General features: G+C 33.6%; 3 protein-coding genes across 3 annotated transcripts; 2 read left to right on the top strand and 1 right to left on the bottom strand.

Annotated features, from left to right (window-relative positions):
- The first annotated feature begins 815 nt into the window (after window positions 1-815).
- On the top strand, window positions 816-2,411 carry LOC105796505 (probable inorganic phosphate transporter 1-5). The gene has a single exon (XM_012626227.2). The coding sequence runs from the start codon at window positions 816-818 to the stop codon at window positions 2,409-2,411; it is 1,596 nt and encodes a 531-aa protein (XP_012481681.2).
- Window positions 2,412-6,630: 4,219 nt separating this feature from the next.
- On the top strand, window positions 6,631-7,315 carry LOC105796507 (uncharacterized). The gene has a single exon (XM_012626230.2). The coding sequence runs from the start codon at window positions 6,817-6,819 to the stop codon at window positions 7,162-7,164; it is 348 nt and encodes a 115-aa protein (XP_012481684.1). The 5' UTR covers window positions 6,631-6,816; the 3' UTR covers window positions 7,165-7,315.
- A 6,431-nt stretch (window positions 7,316-13,746) lies between these two features.
- LOC105796503 (uncharacterized) lies at window positions 13,747-21,805 on the bottom strand. Its single transcript, XM_012626226.2, has 16 exons — window positions 21,324-21,805; window positions 20,686-20,787; window positions 20,518-20,584; window positions 20,136-20,317; window positions 19,612-19,872; window positions 19,162-19,245; window positions 19,012-19,059; window positions 18,864-18,928; window positions 18,646-18,694; window positions 17,594-17,837; window positions 16,483-16,604; window positions 16,097-16,177; window positions 15,878-15,952; window positions 15,149-15,315; window positions 14,902-15,052; window positions 13,747-14,473 (listed from the first exon to the last, which is right to left on the bottom strand). Exons 1-16 carry the CDS (start codon window positions 21,726-21,728, stop codon window positions 14,276-14,278), a joined length of 2,301 nt encoding a protein of 766 aa, XP_012481680.1. The 5' UTR covers window positions 21,729-21,805; the 3' UTR covers window positions 13,747-14,275.
- Window positions 21,806-22,904: the final 1,099 nt, after the last annotated feature.

A 22,904-nucleotide genomic window follows, 5' to 3' on the forward strand; every position in this document is an offset into this window, starting at 1 on the left:
AATAGGTTATCATTTAGATTTTAATTTTCAAATCAAACAAGTAGATAGATTAAATTATTGAAAATAAAAGTAGAGTGATTATATTTTAAATGCTCAAGAAGTATAGGGTCTGAAAGCAAAATTAAACCATATTTCGAATCGCTTTCACCAGCTATATATAGAAGAAATTTAATTATGTACTAATAAATTGACATAAAATAAAGAAATAATAAAGGGGAAAAAAAAACACCCACGAATCAGTGTTAAAATTAAGCTGTCCCTTTTGGTTTTGACATTGTCTAGGATTGTTGCCGTGTTGAACTGAAAAATGGGTAATATAAAGACATTATACAGAAGAAACAGCAACGCCATTGTTGTCAAATTCTATTTACTTTCTTGGTAATAATGAAAGGAACGAAAAGGGTATATGCCATTTGATGCCCAAAGCTCATTCTTGGGGATTTAAGAGATTATATGTATTTAAATACCTTAGACTTCTCCTTCACCAATCAACTCACAACTCAATCACCTTACAAACTCGGGCCCTGTTTTCCCTTTTGCCTGTGCCTAGAAACAGGTATTTGTCTTCTAAAGGTCAGGAAATTCTGAAACTTTAAGAATTTATGTAATAAAATGAACTACTAAAGACCGCTGCATGTGAAAAATGATGTTCACATCCTAAAATGAAAAGCCAAAACAGTTTGTTTTCATGGTTGTTCAACTTGGGGCTTTTTTCATTTTTATTTGACATGGGATTGTTTATTCAGAGAAAACCCAGAATTCTTATGTTTTGTTAATTTCTTATTTGATCTGGTTTCAGGTAAAAAAACACAGAAATGGAAAATCAGCTTGGAGTTCTTAATGCGTTGGATGCAGCAAAGACACAATGGTACCATTTCACTGCAATTGTGATTGCTGGAATGGGTTTCTTCACTGACGCTTATGACCTTTTTAGCATCTCTCTTATCACAAAATTGCTCGGTCGTATTTACTACTTCGATGCACTTTCTGAAAAGCCTGGAACTTTGCCTCCTCGTATTGCAGCTGCTGTTAATGGTGTGGCCTTTTGCGGAACTTTAGCTGGACAGCTTTTCTTTGGTTGGCTCGGTGATAAATTAGGCCGAAAACGAGTTTATGGACTCACCTTGATGCTCATGGTGATCTGTTCCATTGCCTCTGGACTTTCCTTCGGAAAGTCTCCACATGGTGTAATGGCAACCCTTTGTTTCTTCAGGTTTTGGCTTGGTTTTGGAATCGGTGGTGATTATCCCTTGTCAGCCACAATCATGTCTGAATATGCCAACAAGAAGACTCGCGGAGCGTTTATTGCGGCGGTTTTTGCAATGCAAGGATTCGGAATTTTAACAGGTGGGATTGTTGCTCTGATTGTGTCAGCTGCATTTGATCATGCCTACAAGGCCCTTCCATATAATGTTGACAAAGAACACTCAACGGCACCCCAAGCCGACTATATTTGGCGGATCATACTGATGTTTGGTGCAATTCCAGCTCTTCTCACTTACTACTGGAGAATGAAGATGCCTGAAACAGCTCGTTACACCGCCCTGGTAGCCCGAAATGCTAAACAGGCAGCTGCAGACATGTCTAAGGTCTTGCAGGTGGATCTCAATGCGGAACAAGAGAAGGTGGATAAGATAGGGATAGAACCATCCAACTCTTTTGGTCTATTCAGCAAGGAATTTGCCAAACGCCATGGATTACACTTGCTTGGAACAACCTCAACTTGGTTCTTGTTGGACATTGCCTTTTACAGTTCCAATCTGTTCCAAAAAGATATCTTCAGTGCTATTGGGTGGCTCCCGAAAGCTGAAACCATGAGTGCAACTCACGAGGTTTATCGTGTTGCCAAGGCTCAAACACTAATCGCACTTTGTGGCACGGTCCCTGGCTACTGGTTTACCGTAGCATTCATTGATCACATCGGCCGGTTCGTAATCCAATTGATGGGCTTCTTCTTCATGTCTGTGTTCATGTTTGCTCTTGCCATCCCTTACCAACACTGGAAAACTCACAACGCCGGTTTCCTCATCATGTATTCATTGACCTTTTTCTTTGCGAACTTCGGACCCAATGCCACAACCTTCGTTGTGCCGGCCGAGATTTTCCCTGCCAGGCTGAGATCAACCTGCCACGGGATATCAGCAGCGGCCGGAAAAGCTGGGGCCATTGTAGGCTCATTCGGATTCTTGTATGCTGCACAAAGCACACATCCTGATAAGGTTGATAAAGGTTACCATACAGGTATCGGAGTTAAAAATGCACTGCTGGTGCTTGGTGCAGTCAACTGTCTGGGCATGCTTTTCACTCTTTTGGTGCCTGAACCTAAGGGGAGATCATTGGAGGAGATAACGGGTGAAAACGAAGAAGACAAGGGACAGCAGCAGGCATCTGTTGGCAATGTACCTGTCTGAGCCATGGCAAGAACCATTAAGATGTTTCATATCAAAAACAAAAACAAAATAAGAACATAACAGGAGATGGAATTGAAGGAGTTAAATAATGTTAGCATGAATTAATGATCATCTGATAGTACTTGAATTGCAGAATTATGTATTTGTAGTAATGATTTTGATTTGGGGCCACCCAGATCAAATTAATAATTTGATATATTATGTGTAACAGTGCTTAAAGTTTGGCCTATTTATATAACCACCATTAAAGATTGAATAAATGGACAACTATTTTCGCATATTATTTGAGTTTAACTTCAAAAATTTTCGAATACAATATTCAAATGGAGAATTTTTGCGCTAATTCTTTATAGAATAATTTAGAAATATTAGAAGATTGAGCTAGAACACAAAGAACTTAATTTTGTATATTTTATTTTGTATGCCTTGCAAATGAAAATTCATTTTTATTTATAGAAATTTTTGTAATTGTGAAACTTTGTAGTAATTAATTTATGTATCTATGGTTTTGTGTTCTACTATTGTGTTAAGGTTTGGAGTTCTAGCCGCATCATTAAAAGTTTTTTTATTTTTAAAACAATCTCTATCCATGCGTTATATAGTTAAGTGCAATTCTGTGTAAATTTGTGTCAGGAATGTGCTTGTTGTTTCACTGGTTAAACATTTGGGCATGTGTCCAGGCCATGCGTGGCCATGTTAGCACAGGGTTCACACAGGCAACAAACACGAGCGTATGTCCAGGCTGTGTGAGGCACACGAGCAAGGACACGGGTGTGTGTCCAAGTTGTGTAACTCATTGTTTACATTTTGGAACCACACAGGCATATGTTTAGGCCGTGTGGCTTACACTGGCAAGGATATGAGTGTGTGTCCAGGCTGTGTGACATAAAAATAAGGTTTGAATCCTATTTTTGAGGATGTGAGTGTTGTCCAACACTAATATTGGTCTCCTCAATGTATGAATGTTTTGAATCTGGTTGTATAAGAACTCTCTGATGCTCTGTGACTGACACGTGAATAACATAACTGTATGTGTGTTCTGTGATAGTATTCTGATATTGAACTATACTATTTAATTGTGGAATAATCTGGAATGACTGTGCATGTTGTGGATATGTGTAAACTGCATTTGCATGGGTTGGGATATTGTGAAGAAGGAAGTACTCTGCTTTGAATTAGTGGCTAAGCCACAATGCGGATGATTCTAAATCTGGTACTTTGTTGCATTTCGATTTAGCAGGTAAGCTGCGTATCTGTAATCGTGTCAGACAGACACTCTATGGTGTGTAGGGTTGGTTGGGCCTTTAACGCCCTTAACGGTGTGTTACGATGGCCGAAGATGGTGTGTAGCGATTAGGGGTAGGAATTCCTGCATAGGAATCTGATCTGTTCTGTAAATGAAACTGAAACTGTTTCCGCTTCTATAACTAATCTATTCTATATATGAACTGAAAAACCTTCTGTTGCTTAATCGAATCTTGTAATTCGAGAATTATCTTTCATTAATGTATTTCAATTGAATGAATATCTTTACACACTGAATTCACAACTCATTTATTTATCAATTGGATTTCAGGTGGTTCTCAAACTTGAACAAGTCGGCACGATAGGAACTCGGTCAAGCTTTTACCTTTCGTTTAAATACTACTATCAAGAGCTTTCGGTATTCTATAACAATATGATGTTTGGGAAGATTGCATACTTACTTAATTATTAATATGGTGGATATTATGTGATGAAGGGTTTAGTTTTATTGCATTATAACTGTGAGATTTTAGAATCGATATTGTAACTCTCTGGACTTAGTCTGGATGTTTAGGTTGGGTTTAGGGTGTTACAGTTATAATGTCTCAGTATATAAACATAACTATCCAATAGATACATTCTATGGATGAACACGTTTTTTAAAAAGACATAACTATTCAATTAAGTGATATAACTTTTTGTATTCAAAAGGCATAACTTATCACCATGTAAAGTGACAACTTTTGGCCAAAAGTTCCAACTTTTTTGCTATTCACATTTCATTTGTAGCCATTAGAAAATTATATATGTTTTGAAAATATTCCAACAATCTTCCTTATTTTCAATATATTCTAGATTTTGATAATTTTTGAAATCAATTGTATAGATGAATGTCTTACAATTGAACATTCACTTAGTAAAAACATGTAAAAGTTAATCAAACATGTATGGTAGACTATAATTTGAACTAATCATTCTATTTGATTCACCGAACACATCTTACACTACAAATAACTCGCGCCACAAGTGAAAGTTTGGTTGTTATTCACAACACTCCTCAAATACAAACAATTCTTAGACAACCAATCATTGAGCTCCTACAAGTTGTTGGTGGCAATCCAATAGATCATGTTATTCAAAAATTACCATAAACTATTGAACAACCAATCGTAGAATATGTCCAAGAAAATATTAATACAAAATTATAAAGATCAACTAGGACTAAAAAATTAGCAATATATGGTGATGATATTATGCATCTACAAGAATTTAACCATAACATTGGAGCTGAAAATGATCCTGAAACATTTTCACAAGCCATGAGTTGTAGATAATATGAGTTGTGGCGCAATGCCATAAAAGAATAAATAAATTTTATGGCATCTAATTACATATGGGATCTAGTTAAATTGCCTAAAAGTGCAAAGGCCATGTAAATGGGTCTTTAAAATAAAAAGAACTCTTTAAGCAATATTGAGAAATATAAAACAACACTCGTTATTAAAAGATTCACTCAAAGAAAAGAAATAGACTACACAAAGATATGTTCTCCCCCATTTGGAAAAGATTATCTTTGTACTATAATGGCATTGGTCGCCCATTTTGACTTAATGGATGTGAAAATGAAATTTCTCTATGAAGATCTTTAGGAGAATGTTTACAATTAAAAAGGTTTTCAAGTAATGGTAAGCAATTGATATGCAAGATTATAAATTTATATATGTATTCAAACAAGTCTCTCACCAATGGCATTTAAAATTCCATGATGTCATTTCTTCATTAGGTTTTGTGAAAAACATCATATATCAATCCATATACTAGAAGGTTAGTGGGAGTAAAATTTGTTTCCTTGTTTTGTATGCGGGTGGCATTTTACTTGTTACCAATGATAAGAGTTTGTTATATGAAGTGAAACAATTTTTCTCTAAGAATTTTGATATGAAAGATATGGGTGGGGTATCTTATGTTATTGACATTATGATCCTTAAAAACAAATTTAAAAATCTTGTGGGTCTATTTAGAAAAACGTATATCGATAAGGTTTTTGAGATATTTCAGATGAAGGCCGGGATTGTTCACTTAGTGTAGCACCCATTATAAAGGGTGGCAAGTTCAACTTGAGCTTCAAATGGAATAAATGCAAAACATTTCATATGTTTTTGTTGTTGCAACCTAATATATGCTTAGGCTTGTACTAAACCCGATAATGCATTTTATGTTGAAATGTTAAGAAGATAAGTAATCCAAGTTTAAACTACTAAAAAGTTGCAAAGAAAGTAATAAGGTACTTTAAAGGGAACAAGGATACATGTTTATGTATGGATGAACTAACAACTTAAAGGTAGTTGGTTACTTAAACTCAGATTTCACTGGGTGTGTTGGTTCACAAAAATCAACATCTATATGTATTTTTATATTAGTTATCGGAGCTATATCTTGGAAAAGTACAAAGCTGACCTTGGTTGTTACTTTTACCATGGAGGTTGAGCTCGTTTCTTGTTTTGAGGCAACCTCAGAAAATGCATAATTGAAGAGTTTTGTATCAGAACTTGAACTTGTTGATTCTATTTCTGAGCCATTAAAAACGTATTACGATAATTCAGCTATTGTTTTCTTGGCTAAACCACAAAAGTGGTACTTGAAGACATCAAGCATTTAGCCATAACAGAACATAGAAACCAAAGTAATCATTAAGAACACCAGCATTGAATTAATAATTGTCGATCCTTTAACACTTAAACTCACCTTAGGTTAACTAATCTCAATATCACAACTATTTTTAATTTGGATAATTATCTGGTACACAAACAATAAAAAAAATTTAATCCCAAACAAAATTGAAATTTTACCATATATTTTGATTTATTTTTAATTTTTTAATAATTTAAATATACATATTATCCTTTTTACTATCAATATATTAAATAATCATCCTTTTTCCTTTTTCGAAACTAATTTCACTATCCTTGTGATATTATTATTAGATGAGCGCGTACGGGCCACGGATTGGCAAATCCAAAACAATTAAAAGGATTCCTAATTCGATTGGGGGCATTCAAAACCCTAAATTGAAGGAAAAGGAATCCACACCGAATTGCAGGTAAATCCCAGAAAATCAATCATACAGAAAGAAGAGAAGAAGCTGATTCATAGCAAAAGGATGTCGGATGCATACGAGAAAGTGAAAGGAGGTAGATTAACCTTCAAAGGAGGAAGCTTAGCGACTCGCAAATCAATCGACAAAAGCAAGAAGAAGCACAAGAAGAAAAAGATCGCCGAAGATGATACTCAGCCTACCCTCGACGCCTCCACCGTTTCCGTCGAAGGTTCTGAATCTGGTGGAGCGGATATCTACACCATCGACGCTGCTAAAAAGATGAAGTACGAGGAGCTGTTCCCCGTCGAGGCTAGGAAGTTCGGTTACGACCCTAAAAACCCTAAAGCCACATCAGTGGAACAAGCCCTCGATGATCGTGTTAAGAAGAAAGCCGATCGTTACTGTAAATGAGGTTCTCTTGCTGTTGAATTACTAATGTATTGTATTTTCATACAATTTTTGTAGAATTTAACTCGATGATTCTGGTATGGGGTTTCAACCAATTCTGACGCTTAAGTAATTTTATAGGCTAAAATTGAATTAATCGGTCATTGTTTGTGCATTTTTCTGCATTTAGATTCATCTGTTGAACTGGTGTGCATTGTTCTGTAGTTGATTTGTTTAAGACCCTTTGATTGTTCTTTTAGCTAACAAAATTAATGGGTTGCTTCAATTGCTTTGAGAAACTACTAATTCAATTCTTGCTTGACTATGAATACTTGATATTACATGACCACCGTCACAAAGTTCTTGCTTCGACCATTAGATTCATCTGTTGAACATATGCGTTGTTTTGTGTTCATCTATTTATTACTCTTCATCAGCTAAACAAACTTAATGGGATTGCTTCACTTGCTTGCATCCCAGGATTTCTGAAACTATTAATCTAGCTCTTGCTTTTCACATTATCAAGCTCTTCAACCATTAGGTTCATATGTTGAACATATGCGCTGTTCTTTTGTCTTGCACTCTGGTTATGGCTATGGATGCAGTTTCTATGTTACATCCATTTCTTACTCTTTATCGGCTGAAGAAACTCATCGGATTGCTTTAATTGCATTCATTCTGATTTTGGAAACTAATAACTGAACTTGGGTCTCTGGATGCTAATTAAGCATCCAGGTTATAACCTTGACTACAATTTTTTTCAGATACACTTGTAAGTAACCATGTGCTATGTTCCTCATTAACTAAAACCCTAAACAGAGTTCATTTATTTAGCACCTACATGTGCTTTCTAAAAGCTTATAAGTATATTTCTCTAGGTTGCTCCGCTTTTCACTTTTCCTAAAGCATTCATGTTTAGTACTTATGTTCAGAACATATTCATACATGGTTATTATCCTCCCCAGGATCCTCCAACTATATTAAAGAACATAAAAAAGAATTTAGCATACTCATGTTGGGCACATATTCATATTTGATGTGGATACTGTTGTTTTAGTCTTTTTCTGTGTCTTTTGTTTTTGGGGTTTGGAAGAGATTAACTAATGTAGAGCTTGTTCTCTTTCCTTCCCAGTAGTTAACTTCCCAAAAGTTGCTCCCTTTCAGAATGTGTGTGCAAGTAATCTTTCAAAAATGAGAATGGCTTGTGGATTTTGGAGTATTGGTTTTGTTTTGGATGCCCTGATTTCACATTCTTCTCACTTTGATTAAAGCAAACTTGGCTGAGTCCTCAAATAGAGTGGGAAATCTAGGGGGTGGGATACAGTGGTAATGCTTGCTGAAATTTGTCATTGAGATGATGATTTGTGTGGTGGAAAAAGAAAAGTAAAGCAGAGATGCTACTGTTAGACCTGTCCTTAGCTCAGTTGGGAGTTGGATAAGATGAATTTTAATTTGATCCAATTTTAATTAATTTTTTAAATAAAACAGATATTTGTTATCTGAATTCAAATATAAAACACTTTTAATATTTCATTATTTTTGTTATAGTAAAATGGTTTAGGTAAGAGATTTTAAAATGTTTTGAACTGTGAATTATTTTGACCCATAACTACCTTTAGTCATGATTAATAGCAATGTTACAAATGGTAAAGGTGTTAAGTACATGATGAAACAATAACTCTTAACGCTCTTCTTATATTAAATTTCCTGGAGTGATATTTTAAAATTAAAAATATATTTACTTGATAGTCATATGATAATAAAAATAATGTTAAAAATATTGATTATGATTTTTTTTCTTAAAACGTAAATTCGAACTCATCAAAATAAAATATTCCTTTTCGTTGCTGCGTTCTTAAGAAAACTATATAAGTAAACTCAAAAGAAATGAAAAGTTACATGTCAATCTCCAAAACTCTTAAAGCATTCAAATTATATATAATCATGTAATATTTTAATAAAAAGTTAACAATAAATATAGAAATTAAATCACAAATTTAGATATATTAGAGATTAAAATTGAAATTTAACCACTAATCTATAATGAAAAAACACCATAAGAGGTGCCCGTATCAATAGAAGAAAGAACCTGTGAACCTTCCTTTTATATATTGATATTTATAATTTTTCTTTTCCAATTACATAATTTAAATTTTGGCACTACTATGCATGTTAAAATTTTCAATGAATTTCTTTTACTGTTCATAAAATGGATAACAAAAAAAATAGTTCTACGTGTGAGATAAAAAGAAAAACATTTACATATGTCAATTTAAAAAAATCCTTCACCAATGCTAGTAAAAGAACATGCTTAAAAATAATCTTAACCTAAAATAGAAAAGGAAAAAATACAAATATCAAAATTTATTTGTATTCCTTTTAAAAGTAATTGCATGAATTATTTATTGGGTTAAATCCAAATGTAGGTGATGATGTGAGGTGTGCCAAGTTTAAATTTTTATAAATTACTTATATAATCATACTCATTCGAATTAGATCGGATTAGACTTGATCATGAGTTGGGTCATTCATTTACGCTCAAAAACTCACTTGAAAAATGAGTATTTGGGTAAAAAAAATAAGACCCATTTTTTTAAATAGGCTATGCCTTCAGTAAATTTTTTTTGTCTAGGCTCAGTCCAACCTAAATCACATATGCTTATACTTATAATTTTTTTCAATTTATTGAAAAACATTGATTTTAATATGTTTAGTATATTTGATGAATTATATAAAAAATATAATCTAAAAAATTTATTATGGGCGGGCCAAATTAGACTCGAGTTTAATATTTTTAATATGAATCGAGTTTGAAAAAATTTAGACTTATTTTTTAAATAGGATTGAGCCCAAACCAAAAATATATATATCTAAAATTCTATATCAACCCGACCCAAACTTGACCATAACCATTTCTAGGTCGGATCAATTTCAGTAGCGAATTTTACATCATAAATTTTTATTTATAATATTTTAAATTAGGCCATCCCGAATAGAAATTCACCTTATCCAAATCTATAAGCTCAAGTTTTGCTAATATATACATGTAATCTTAATTCAATTTACTAGATTTGTTTTCAATCAAGCGAAATTAGGGTTAAGAAAGTTTTTCCTCAATCAAAACAGCCATTTGTTTTTGAAGAAAATACCAGTGTTGATCAATGGCGAGTAGGCAACCACAATTTCAATTGACAGTACATCATTGTCTAACTCCAAACAAGGATCGTCACTTATCAAAAATCGGATTTATGCTTCAAATTCGTACGTTTCTCGAGGATGATTGGCAAGGGGATTACCAGGATCAATTCGTTTTTCCAGAATTCGTATTCGGCTCCAATGGACACCGTAATTACCTCAACCGTCGTTTACTTGAAGCCGGATGGGTCGATCAAGGCAGCCTCGAGAGGATATTGGATATTGCTTTCTCCGACGGAAAGTTGATTTTAGAGAAAGAGAACAAGAACGGATTTGACAACATGGTAATGATAATTTTTCGAGTTAAAAGGATCGTGATGAGGGGAGATGACGAGATAGCGGCAACAGCAGCAATGGAATTGTCAATGCGAGAAGATCCGAAGCTCATTCCTGCGACGAAAGAATCGATCCAAGCTTTAACAAAAGCGAAGATTGGTGAAGGTGATGGCGATGGCGATGGTTTCAAGTGCGTGATTTGTATGGAAAAATTGGTAGAAGTCGTAGCTTGCATGCCATGTTCTCATATCTTTCATGAAGATTGTATCGAGAAGTGGCTCAATAATAGTCATCTCTGTCCATTGTGTCGATATCGGATGCCCACCGATGCAGAAAACTTTTAGGGTTTTGTTTTCGAGAAATTCTACTATTAATCCTTTTATTTTGCAGAAGTTGTGGATTTAATCATTGTTCTTAAACTTGATTACTTTTAGCCTTTGTATTTTTCAATTTTTAAAATTTTAGTTCTCACCAAACGATAAATGTTGAATTTATTAAGTTCTGCTATTGTTGAAATTTGACGTACTAAACATATTATCATATGTGTAATGTTATGTTAGCTTATTATTTCCACATATTACTCACTAAAACCCAATTAATAGATTAATAATTATCATTTGCATCAAGACCGAAATTTCAAAACTCAAAAGAACAGAGACTTGAATGATTCAATTGGAGAATATGAACCAAATCTACAATTATACGTATAGTACAAGACTAGTAATTAAAGTTAAAACGAATTTAACTAGTATTACTTGGGTCATAACTAAAATTTTAAAATTCAAAAGTATAAAATCAAAATAATACGATGATTAAAAATTAAAAGAACTAAATTCAAAACTTCCATTATGTATAAAAACTAATAACAAAATTTACCCTACAACCGACCATCAAGGAAGCTTGACTTATTTTTAAGGCATCTAGGTGGTATGAAAATTCAATTTTAATCATGAAAATAAATTGCGATAAAGTTGTCCAAGCAGCTTTACACTTCGTACTACTCATGGCATATAATTTTGATACACCATTAATGAATAATAACATAATCCATCCTCATTAAATTAAATAAAAATAAAATTATAAGTAAATACTAATTTTATTTAAACATTAACCATAATTTTATATAAACTTTTGTATTCCTATGAGATCTTCATTATAAATTTACCCTTAACCATTCAATTATGGACTAAATAAAATGGAAACATAAATTTATTTGATAAAAACTAGATACCAAAAATATAAACACAACTATAGAAATAAAAACCCAAAAATAATCCTAAAGGGAAATTAATTATTAATTTTCTTAAATAAATTAACAAGGATGACGACACATGCAAGTATCATTAGGAGTTTTGATGGTGTAGCAAAATCCATGAGCATCTTGTCCCAACTTGGCCCTGCATGCATTGAAGCATTCATTGATTTCACAACCTCCGCTATGCCCAAAAACATCACAACTCCCTATTGCATTTGCCATCTTTAACTCAGTGCCTGTGCCCAAAAAAATTTACATAAATTAGTAACTTAAATTATACTTTAAAAGAAAATAAGGGTTGCTTCGTAAAAAAACATAAACGTCTAATTAAGGGATTTACAATGTCATTATCGACTTTTAATGGGTCAAGTATAAGAATAATCACTGGACTATGCAGTTTGTTCTATTTTGATCATCTAAAATTTTATTCTTTTGATTTAGTTACTTAACTTTTCAAAATCAAATATTTTAATCGCTCTTGTGTGAGACGAAAAGTTTATTTGAGCTTTTTTTTAATTAGCTTAATAATAAATTCAGCCCTCCAATATTTATACATTTTATCAATTTGATCCTAAATTTAAAAAATTAAACAAATTACATCAAGAAACAATTAGACCCTCTCTTACTCTTGACAATACACCCCCCCCCCAATCCATCTCATCTCCATATGAAAAAATTAGATTTATGATCAAATTGATAGAATGTTTAAACATTGAAGAACTAAGTTCGCTATTATACCAATAATAATAATAAAACCAACATCAGCTTTCCGCCCCTTAGCTAACAGAAACTAATGGAGAGTAACAAAAATATTTAATTTTGAAAATTCGAGTGATTACATTAAAAAAATTAATAGCTCGGTGAACAAAATAAAACGAAGTGCATAGTTGAGTGACTACTCTTGCAATTTACCCATTGTTAATATAAGTCAATAGTCTACGCTATTGGTTTACTTAAAGTCAGCCAAACTGCGTAAGTCCACCCATGAACCTACTTCATTATTTAACAAGTACAATCGTATGAACAAGAAATTGAGTGGAGCAAATTGAAATTAAAATACAGTTGACTTGCTGACCATTTGATTTTCTTCTTAATATGAATGCATTTAAGTAATTGTCATTTTGTAAGACCATAATTTTTGTTTTTTTTCTTTTGACTAAGTATAGTATTTATATATTTTACTAGTATAAAATCGCTAGGCTTAGTCTCGATAAAGCCCCAAGATTGTATTTTTTCAAAACTAGAGTAAATGAAGTGAAATTGACTCATGAATTGGATAAATATCCATACTTTTTATACAAAAAAATAGAAATTAAAATATATATAATATAATAATATCATTCTTAAAACCCGATCCAAAACAGAAAACCTCAATTTGAAAGTTTACCATTACAAAGTACATTCACAAGTACAAACCATTGGTTCAAACATAACCCATACTGAACATCCATACATCATAAATTGTGCATGATAAGACTTTCAAATTTAAATAAATTTTAATTTTATTAATTTAGTATTATATGAATCATATTACAAGCTTGATCTTAGGCATGTTAGTTTCCTTCTTCCTTCATTTCCATCCTCACTATCAAATAAAATCGAACTCATGTTAGTTCATTTAATATATATATATATATATATATATGTTAGTGTACATTTATAAAGTTTATAAACATATACAGATTATATCTCAAATCATATAGATTACACCCACAGCAGTTGTTTGTTGCCATCATGGGAACTTCCTTGCAATTTAAAATATTAACATTTTCATGTCCTTCCAGTTCTAAGGCAGTCACAAGACAGGGAACTAACATTCTACCACTGAAGAAAATGGACCCTCGTTTAAGTGGGAAAAAAATGTCAATAGTCAGAGAAGAAACATGAATCCGGTATCGGTTATGTACTAGAATTCTCCCAAGTGTATAAATATTCGCACCATTGAATGAAATACTCATTGTAGCCTCTAGGATGTTTTTCAATACTAGCACTCTAGTTATTCAAGGAATACAAAACATGGCAATGGTCTCAAATCTCAATGAACCGATTAAGTCAGTCAAATAAAAATCCTGTCGAATTTTGTACACCCAGTGGTGTGATTTACAGGTTAATACTATTACATATTGAAGAGGGTATATTTCAAATTCGGGCCCCCGACTGTAATGCTTAAAATGTATGCAAAAACGATGCAAGACAGAAGTATTAAGACATCGAGCAACCAAACTGGAGATGATGCAGAATGCATACCATTCAAAGAAAGGAAATAAAAACCCACCTCGGACTTTTCTCATTCTGTGGCGCAATCTTCAGTCACCCAGTTTCAATGCCATTTGCTTCAAAATCTGCAAAAGCTTGCTCTCGAGTTACTTGAGAATACATTAAAGGGGAAACTTTGTTATCAAACGGTCTTCACTTTAAACGTTTGAGCTTCTTTGCTGCATCTGTGATGCTCTGGCTTATCTCGGGATGTTCGGACTTGAGCAATTTATCAAGTTTAAGGGCAGCATCAGGTATGCAATCCTCCTCAATGTGAGACTCCGAACAAAGACCGAAAAGTACTAGGTTGACCTCTCCCTCCAGCTGAATGCAAAATAAGTGGCTAAAAACCTGAATGATGAGCATAACATAACCAAATTGCAATGAGATTTGCATGGTTCGATGCTACATAAATGTTGTAAGCATGGAGAACGAAAAATTAGTTAATCCAAGAACTACTGTTAGCTTTCTAAATTCTTAAATCCACATAATAAGTTCCCGATGGTTAAAACAATCAACGAAGTTAAATTTATAAAAATAAATAGTAGCATTAGACTACATGGGATGCAGTAAACATTCCTAGGAGGGTCATATCCTTGAATCCATGTAAAGATAAAGGTCGGACATGGGTACTTAAGGAAAAAAGAGTCGGACCAACATAGAAATAAATAGTAACAAGAAGCTTTTAAATATATTTACATTAGATTTATAGAGAGAGTATAGAACCATGAAACAAGAGATGAACTTTGATTAGCGAGTATTTATGTTCTTAATCTCACCTCTTTCATCCTTGAGACAACTGCATCCTTGATGGCAGGAGACCTTGAGACCAAATTAATAACAAAGAGACCTTGCTCGGAAAGAGTATCTTTTACGTTTTGAAGAAAAGAATCTTCCACAAAACCAGCAGCAGGACATCTCAGTCCAGAGCTATAAAGACAATACAACAGAGGTGATTAAAAGATGTATTTAAAAGCTTTCCGCTTTGCAACAACAATTGTTGTAGCCGTTAATAGAGCAATTCACCTTGAGTCAGAAGAGTCCACATCAACAATAATTATGTCAATAGCGGTACTTCTGCTTTCAGCATCTGAAAGTTTGCAACTTCCGTTGGAAGAAAGGAGCACTTCATTGCCAGCTGAAAATAAGTTTCTGTAGTCCCGGACAAACTGGATGCCATCAGCAATATGTACCTAAAAAATTGGAAGGCGAAAATATTTGAAGCTCTATTTAAAATATATATTATATCTGTCATCTTACAATTCTTTTACAAATGCATTCTTGAAAAGGTGAAACAGATAAATTTCCTACCATATTCATTCTATCTTTTCCAACTTTTATTATTATACCTAAGACATTGAAGATACTTCCTATACGGCTGACGTCTTGATAATAACATAAATATTTGTGTAGTTAGACAATTGACCTAAGAGGGTTTAAGAAAGTTCATAAGAAACTTTCAGTTAAGGCTTGATAATATTCAGGGCCTCACAGGTTTCCTAATTAGACCAAACAATCCAACCTCTAATGACAATAATTGGAAGGTTTGGCATCATTGACCATAAACGCCTATGAAGGTCAAATTATGAATCAAGAATATTTCCCAAGTTGAGTTATATTGAAGCCAGGTTTAAGGATGAAACAAAAACAATTTGATAATTATTGGAAACAAGCTATTCAGTGACAATGGTACTAATTTTTCAGGAAAGGATTAATCACTTCAAACTAAAAATGCACTGAGATACAGTCAGTTACCTTCATTCGTTTATCTTCAGTAAAACCAAAATAGTCTCTTGCAAGGTTAAGCATAACAGGATCTAGCTCCACTCCCTGTGCATAAAAATTCCATTGCACTATTTCCATCAAGTGAAGTCAACTTCAAAATCAATCAGAAGATTCAATAAAATTTCTAACAAAGCAATTCCTTTTGAAAGACAGTTTAACATGTCTTTGACAGGGTAACGTAAGAATTACCTCAATTTGCATAGATTGCATACATCCATGAAGAAACATAGGAAGTAAGCCCGCACCAAGACCTATCACAACTGCTTTAACCTGAGAAAGATGACTTCTGACATGAGCAGTAGTGCAGTGCATCAAAGAAAATAAGCATCAACGATTTGAAAAAAGACAAACATTATGCTACAAAGATTAGACCTCCAAATCTGAAAGTTGGCTAAAGTAGGTCTATTCCCAATACACAACAATCACATCAAATGACCACCAAATATACTTAAAACTGGCAACCATAAATTTTCAACATCCTATGAAGACGAGCAAAACAGCAATTACAGATATCTAAATAGGTGGAGGGCAAAAATCTACCAAATATTCCACAAAAAAAAGAGAATGAGCGTTACCCTATTCCCTGATGATGCCACACTTTCCAAATAGGATGAAATCAGAGAAAACCCAGAAATGATTGCTGTATGATAAGAACTGGCCAAATAACCATGATACACCTTCATTTTGCCGCTTGATTCTACATATCATGTAAAACAACATCAGAATGACACACAAGTAGTTGAAAGGTGATGGAGTCAGCATTCTAACAATTTAAAAGTTAAGAAGAGTCTTGTAGATGGAAGGTAATTTCTGTACTTTGAATACAAAATGTTGCTCAATGACATGATAGAAGTGGCTCTGCTTTTATAAACAGTGACTAATAAAAAACACAGACAGAACTCAGAATTTTGCTCATTCAATGATTTCTGTCCAATTTTCTTGAAAATAGCACCATATTTCCCCCCTTTACCAATAATAATACACCAAAAGAAACAACAGTTCATTCAATGCACAGGAATTATATAAAATGAAGCATAAGAAAGGACAACTGCCCAACACCATAGATCTAAGACATCAATAGAAACGTAGAAATTCATGAGAAATGAGTCTGCAAGACCATTGTCTTCCAAGACAGTAGATTATTTCTCCAAAAACACATCCATCCAACTTGGTAACAAAGTCAACCAAAGTTTAGGAATCACCCAAAAACCACCAACGAACAAAAAAACAATGAGCTAGACATGACCAAATGAACAGTGAAATAGCAAACGATCAACTGTTTGTCAGCCTAGCATATAAGCACAAATTCACTACTTGTTTTTTCACCGTCAGGACACTATGGTCCAAGGAACAGTTTTACCTCCACTACTGAAAACTTCATACACAGAAATCACATTAAAAACTTGTTGGAACAAATATCTAACAGTCCAACATGACTTCGCATTCCAATGCACAATTTCAGATTACAGAAACAGTAGCAGAAAGGCATTCCCAGAAACTAATTCCTAGTTCTGCACCTTGCTCTTATCTCTTAAAAAAAGTAATTAAAAAAAAACACCATGGTCTAAAAGAATAGTTTCATGGGATTCCACATGTCAATGTGAAAGAAGTTTTACAACTCAAACAAACTCACCCAACATTATATAAGAGTTATTCTACCCAAAAATTTCAAAGAAAACATATTACCATTATTTCTTTTGAGGGCTCCTCTTCGTTTGGATTTGGAAGATGAACTGGCTTTCTTCTTCTCTGTTCCATAAACACTTTTGTCAAACAATCCATCCCTAGTTAGCAAAGCTTCAGACTGTACCAGGCCCTCAGTTCTTTCGAAGACAAGGCGGCGGAAGGGTAAAGAGTGACTGACATCATCATCAGTATTTTCATAAACAACATCTTCAATAACAACGGGACCAGTTAAAGAAGATGATCCCTGTACAAAATAAAAGTAAACAATTCAATTAATAAGAAGGCATCAACCAAGCAACCACATTCTGAAAAAGAATACATGCTATGCACAACATTGCAAATGGCTTAGCAGCCAAGGTAGAAAATTTAGAATTATAAATAGAGACAAGAGAACCACCCACTAAAACACTATTAATTATTTTATCACATACTTGACATGATGGTTCCAGTTAATATTTTGTAAAACTACAACACAATGATTAAGCAAGGGAAATGATTAATCACTACAGACTCAGAGCAAGTGACACTAAATGACCAGATACAATGCAACATTCGTGAATTATGACCATAAAGCCCATTGATGCACTTTGATATCCCTATGCAAACTCTATATGAATATAAAACCATCTTAACAAGTGAAATTTTTTAGAGGGATTTATGCTATACCAAGCCCTCAAATCCAAGTTTCAAAGCTTTTAAGTGGTCAAGGAAGAGGATTAGCACCTATGGAAGCTATAACATTGGAAATAACTCAATTCCATACTTTAATCTACAGCTCCAAATATAGTTTATTCATATGCTACTTTGCACTTCAAATAACAACAAGGGCAACAAGGAAATACACCAAAGATGTTGAAGAAAGGACTATTATGCAATCTATCTAATCCAGCAAGAACATTGGACAACACTTATACCAGAATTCAGATAATCACCAAGACTTTGCCCTTTTATATAACAATGAAGAAAGTAGATAATAACAAAAACTCTCATAGATGGTGCTGAAAATGCCACAAACACATTGTAATAGAAATAACACTGTAAAATCATTAAACCTGGTAAACAACACTTCGCTGCTTGATTCCATCACTTGCTGTCATAAACCTGGTTCAGGAAGACAACAAAAATCCCTCACAGAATGAATAAGAGCAGTGAAGCATAAAAAATTGCCACAAGGTAAATTAATAGGCAAACAAAATTTAGCATCCATTGCAATAAAACATAAACAGGGTAATAGCTAATGGGAAATGTTATGAAGTGAACATGAACATACGGAATTTGATTTCCTTTATCATTATCAGCAGGTGCCAATGGTTTCACCAGAGGAGACAAATCCTTCTGAAAGGGATAGTAATATCATCTAAACATATTAGTAACCAATAATGGAAGTTGACAACGGAAGCTATATCTCTGTAGCATACCTGAATATCTTCCATACCAGCATTAGCATGGCTGGCCTTTAATAAAACCTTCATTCATTATACAAAATTTAGCTTAGATACTTCCATTGGACAATGAGCCTCCTAAAAGCTGACCTTGAACCATGTATTAAATTGTTCTAAGAAAACTACCATTATTAGACGAGCAGCCTTTGAGCTTTCAACCACCTGCCATTGTCCTTCTTCTGAAGAGAAGAGCCATTCATGAGACCGAGTCTGAAATCTAAGATTGAGTTACATATTTCGAACAGAATAATATACTTGCCCCAAATTGGGTACACATGTTAATATGGTAAAACATATTCCAAGAAACACAAGTGCAATATTGAAAAGGTCCAACTCCTTTAGCTTTTTTCTGCATACATGTTTATGGGTGCCTGGAAGAAAAGATATGCTAACTGCCTTTTATATTCAATAATACAACAATATTTTCCATTTTCCAGGCAAACATAGAAGAAGAAAGAAAACTGGAAGGCTCTTAATATGTGAATTTTTGTTGTATTTATTATTATAGATTCTATCCACAACTTCCCTATACTCTAATTTCTCATGTTAGTAAGTATTTACAAGTTAAAACCATACCTTAGGAACAATAAAGACACCACAGTGAAAAGAGAATGCCCCAGACTGTTGTTTAGCATCAAGCAATACAGCTTTGTAACAAAAGTGTGAGACCCCTTGGTCACCCAGAGTAAGCTGAACTCTACGACCAGGGCTAAGTTTTTTCAGATCCCCCTTAGCTCCAAGTTGCAGATCTTCAAGAGAATACAGTACATCAGAGCCATTCAAGTATTCTCCACGTATTTGATTCTCACTTTCAAGGGCTTCAAGAAGACCAGAAGCCTAAAAACAGATTCATAGATTAATATCAAAACCTTTAAAGGGACTTGGGCTCCAAGATTTTACAATGGAGATTACATTGGTAATGAAATATTATAATGAGGAAATTTATTTGCCTATTTCCATTTTAGTTAAACACGAAAGAAACCATTACAGGAAGCACGATCATTATTACATTTCAATGGTTGACTACTGCAATTTTACTCAATTTACGTTACAAAATGCTTTTTTTTAAATAATAATAATAATAACTAGACCCTGAGTACCTGATTTGGATTGCAAGCAAGGGAAGAATGATCGAAAGATGAAATGATCTGGTGAAGTTCATTGGAACTTTCCTTCTCAGCAACCACCATAAAAGTTTGGAGATCCGGCTTAGTAGATGGTTTCTGAGGTATAGCATAAAGGCAAACATTCCAGCCAAATCTGAACTTCGGAAAAAGCACACCTAAAATTATAAAAAGCAACATGTACCTTAGCAAAGCCAGTAATTGATTAAAAAAATGTAGGACAAATATAACTAAATAATAATAATAATAATTAAGCAGGTAAATGAATGGTTAATATCCATCTCTAAACCAAGACAACCTTTATTTCTATCTCTTCAATATAAGCAAAAAATTTCTTTTTGCATTAAGGTCAAAGTACCTAGAACATGGGATTCTGCCAAGGTAAGACAAATGAACTTTCCCCTGGACTTCAAAACTCTTTTGACCTGGATAAATGCAACTCTTATGAATCCAACAAAAAATTTGAACCCACCACGACAATTATAGTATGTTATATGAAATAAGCTGAATCAGAACTCCACAACACCTCTGACAAATATTTAGTCCCTAGCTGAGGGCCAAGTTCTGGCTCCATCAAAGCATCCAATCCACCTTTGTCGAGAACAACATTGAAAGTGTCATCTGGGAACTGGTAAACGTAGTTATATCAGGTAAATGAGAAGTTAAAGGAAACCATTAAAGATGGAACTAGGACATTTAAAAAAAAAGAACTCCTTCATTAAGAAGCATCATAAGCACTAAGGCAATAGGTTGACAGACATCAGTCCATCTGACTCAAAACTTTCCATCACAAGAGACAATATTGTTATAGGAATTCAGACTTCAATAAATGTTATAAATAACAGTTATGCAGTAGTATTCCAGCTGATATCATGTAAGATGAAAATCATAAACTTCTAAATAATCTCTAATCATCCCTGTTCTAGACGCACAATATGACTCAAGAGTTTAAAACGGCATATAAATTCTTAATTTGATGGATATTTAGTATATACCATTGAACGTGCCCAATGCACCTTTATAAGTTAAGTTTCAGCTAAGAATGCTACTCCCTGTTTGAGCACCCCAAAGGGAGAAACTTCCATAACATTAGAACTTAGTAGCAAACAAATTCAAACAATTTGAACAAGTAAAACAACCCAAGTTAAGAAAATAAGAAAAAACCTGCATTTGGGTCATGTCCATAACCCGCCAACGCATGTTGGGTCGGTCCCTTACATTACGTCGAAGCATGCCGGAGATGACAACTTTGGAAAAATCGATATTGGTTATATCACCAAATCCGGCGTCGTATAAATGCTCCGATAATCGGGAGTTGCCACAACCAGGCACCAATATTTGCAACGAAGAAGAAGGAGAAGGGGAAGAGGGTGATGGGTGTTGTTGAATAAGAGGGAGAAGTGAGTCACGAAGCTGAGGCCACTCAGCGTACCACTCGAACGAGTCATCACTGCCACGGATGGTAAAGAAGCTATCCCAGTTTTCTTTGCTGGTGAAGTCTCCGAGCGTATTGAGAAGATCGTCTTTTGAGGCTGATGGTTGCTGCTTTTGGTTTTTCTTCTTCCCCATTTTTGTCCTTCAACGTTTTGCTTAGGGTTTAATTTACAAGGGTTTTTGTTTCTGAAGTTTATAGTTTCTTCATTTTTCCCTTCCTTTTCAAATGGGTCGATATTTTAATTTGAGAAAAAATTAAGATTAAAATAATAACTAAAGATAAAAAAGAAAAAATAATCCTCTTTTAGAAAAAACCTTAAAATTAAAACTATCAAAATTCTAAAGTTTTCATATCAATAGTCAAATCAATTAAATCATTAATTTTTAATTTGATTACTTCAATAGATTAGTCCAATTTGATTGAATAAATTATTAAAAATTTAAAAAATAAAATAATTTAATTTAATTAGTTCGATAACCGATTCAACCACTCTAACGGGTCAGTTTGATCAATTCACTGGTTAAACAATCTTTCCCTTTCTTTTGACTGGTCCTAATCCAAATGACTTGTTCGATTCAATTCTAAAAACAATAAAAATCAAATTTTAAATTCTTTTGAAGTTTAAAAATCAAAATATAGTAGAAATCTAATTTTTGGGGTTTTTTTATTTCTACCTTTTGGTTTTTACTAGAGGTGATCATGGGCTGAGCCAGGTCAAGTTTGGGCTGGGCCCAGAAAAAATTTTCGGCCCTCGTCCTAGGCTCGACCCGAAACATGGGCCTAAAATTTTGTCTAGACTCAGCCCGAAAAAATTCTTAAGCCCGAGCCAAGCTCGGCCCGACCCTTTTTTTTTTAGTAAACACCAAAATTGTATAAAAAAAACCTACAAAATATAATCAACCAACTAGAATATCCATACATTAATCAATGACATGTTTAATTTTATAACAAAATATAAATTGTAAGTTAAAATAAATTTTAAACAATTAGAAAGGAAATATCGTAAAAAGCAACCGAAGAAACATCATCCTCATCGTCCTTTTTGCAACTAATTTATTATATTTAGAAATGTATTTTAAAAATAAAAAAATAAATATTTATTATATAAATATTAAATGTCTAATGGGAAATGAGAAATGTATTTTAAAAATAAAAAATATATTTATTATATATTCGGTCGGGCCCGGGCTAAAAAAGTTTTGCCCAAACACATATTTCGAGACTATATTTTTACCCGAACCCTCTCATATTTCGGGCGAACCGTCAGCCGGGCCGCTCAACCCATGATCACCTCTAGTTTTTACTGGTTA

The sequence above is a fragment of the Gossypium raimondii genome, chromosome 3, assembly GCF_025698545.1.
Source record: "Gossypium raimondii isolate GPD5lz chromosome 3, ASM2569854v1, whole genome shotgun sequence".
Lineage (NCBI taxonomy): Eukaryota > Viridiplantae > Streptophyta > Magnoliopsida > Malvales > Malvaceae > Gossypium > Gossypium raimondii.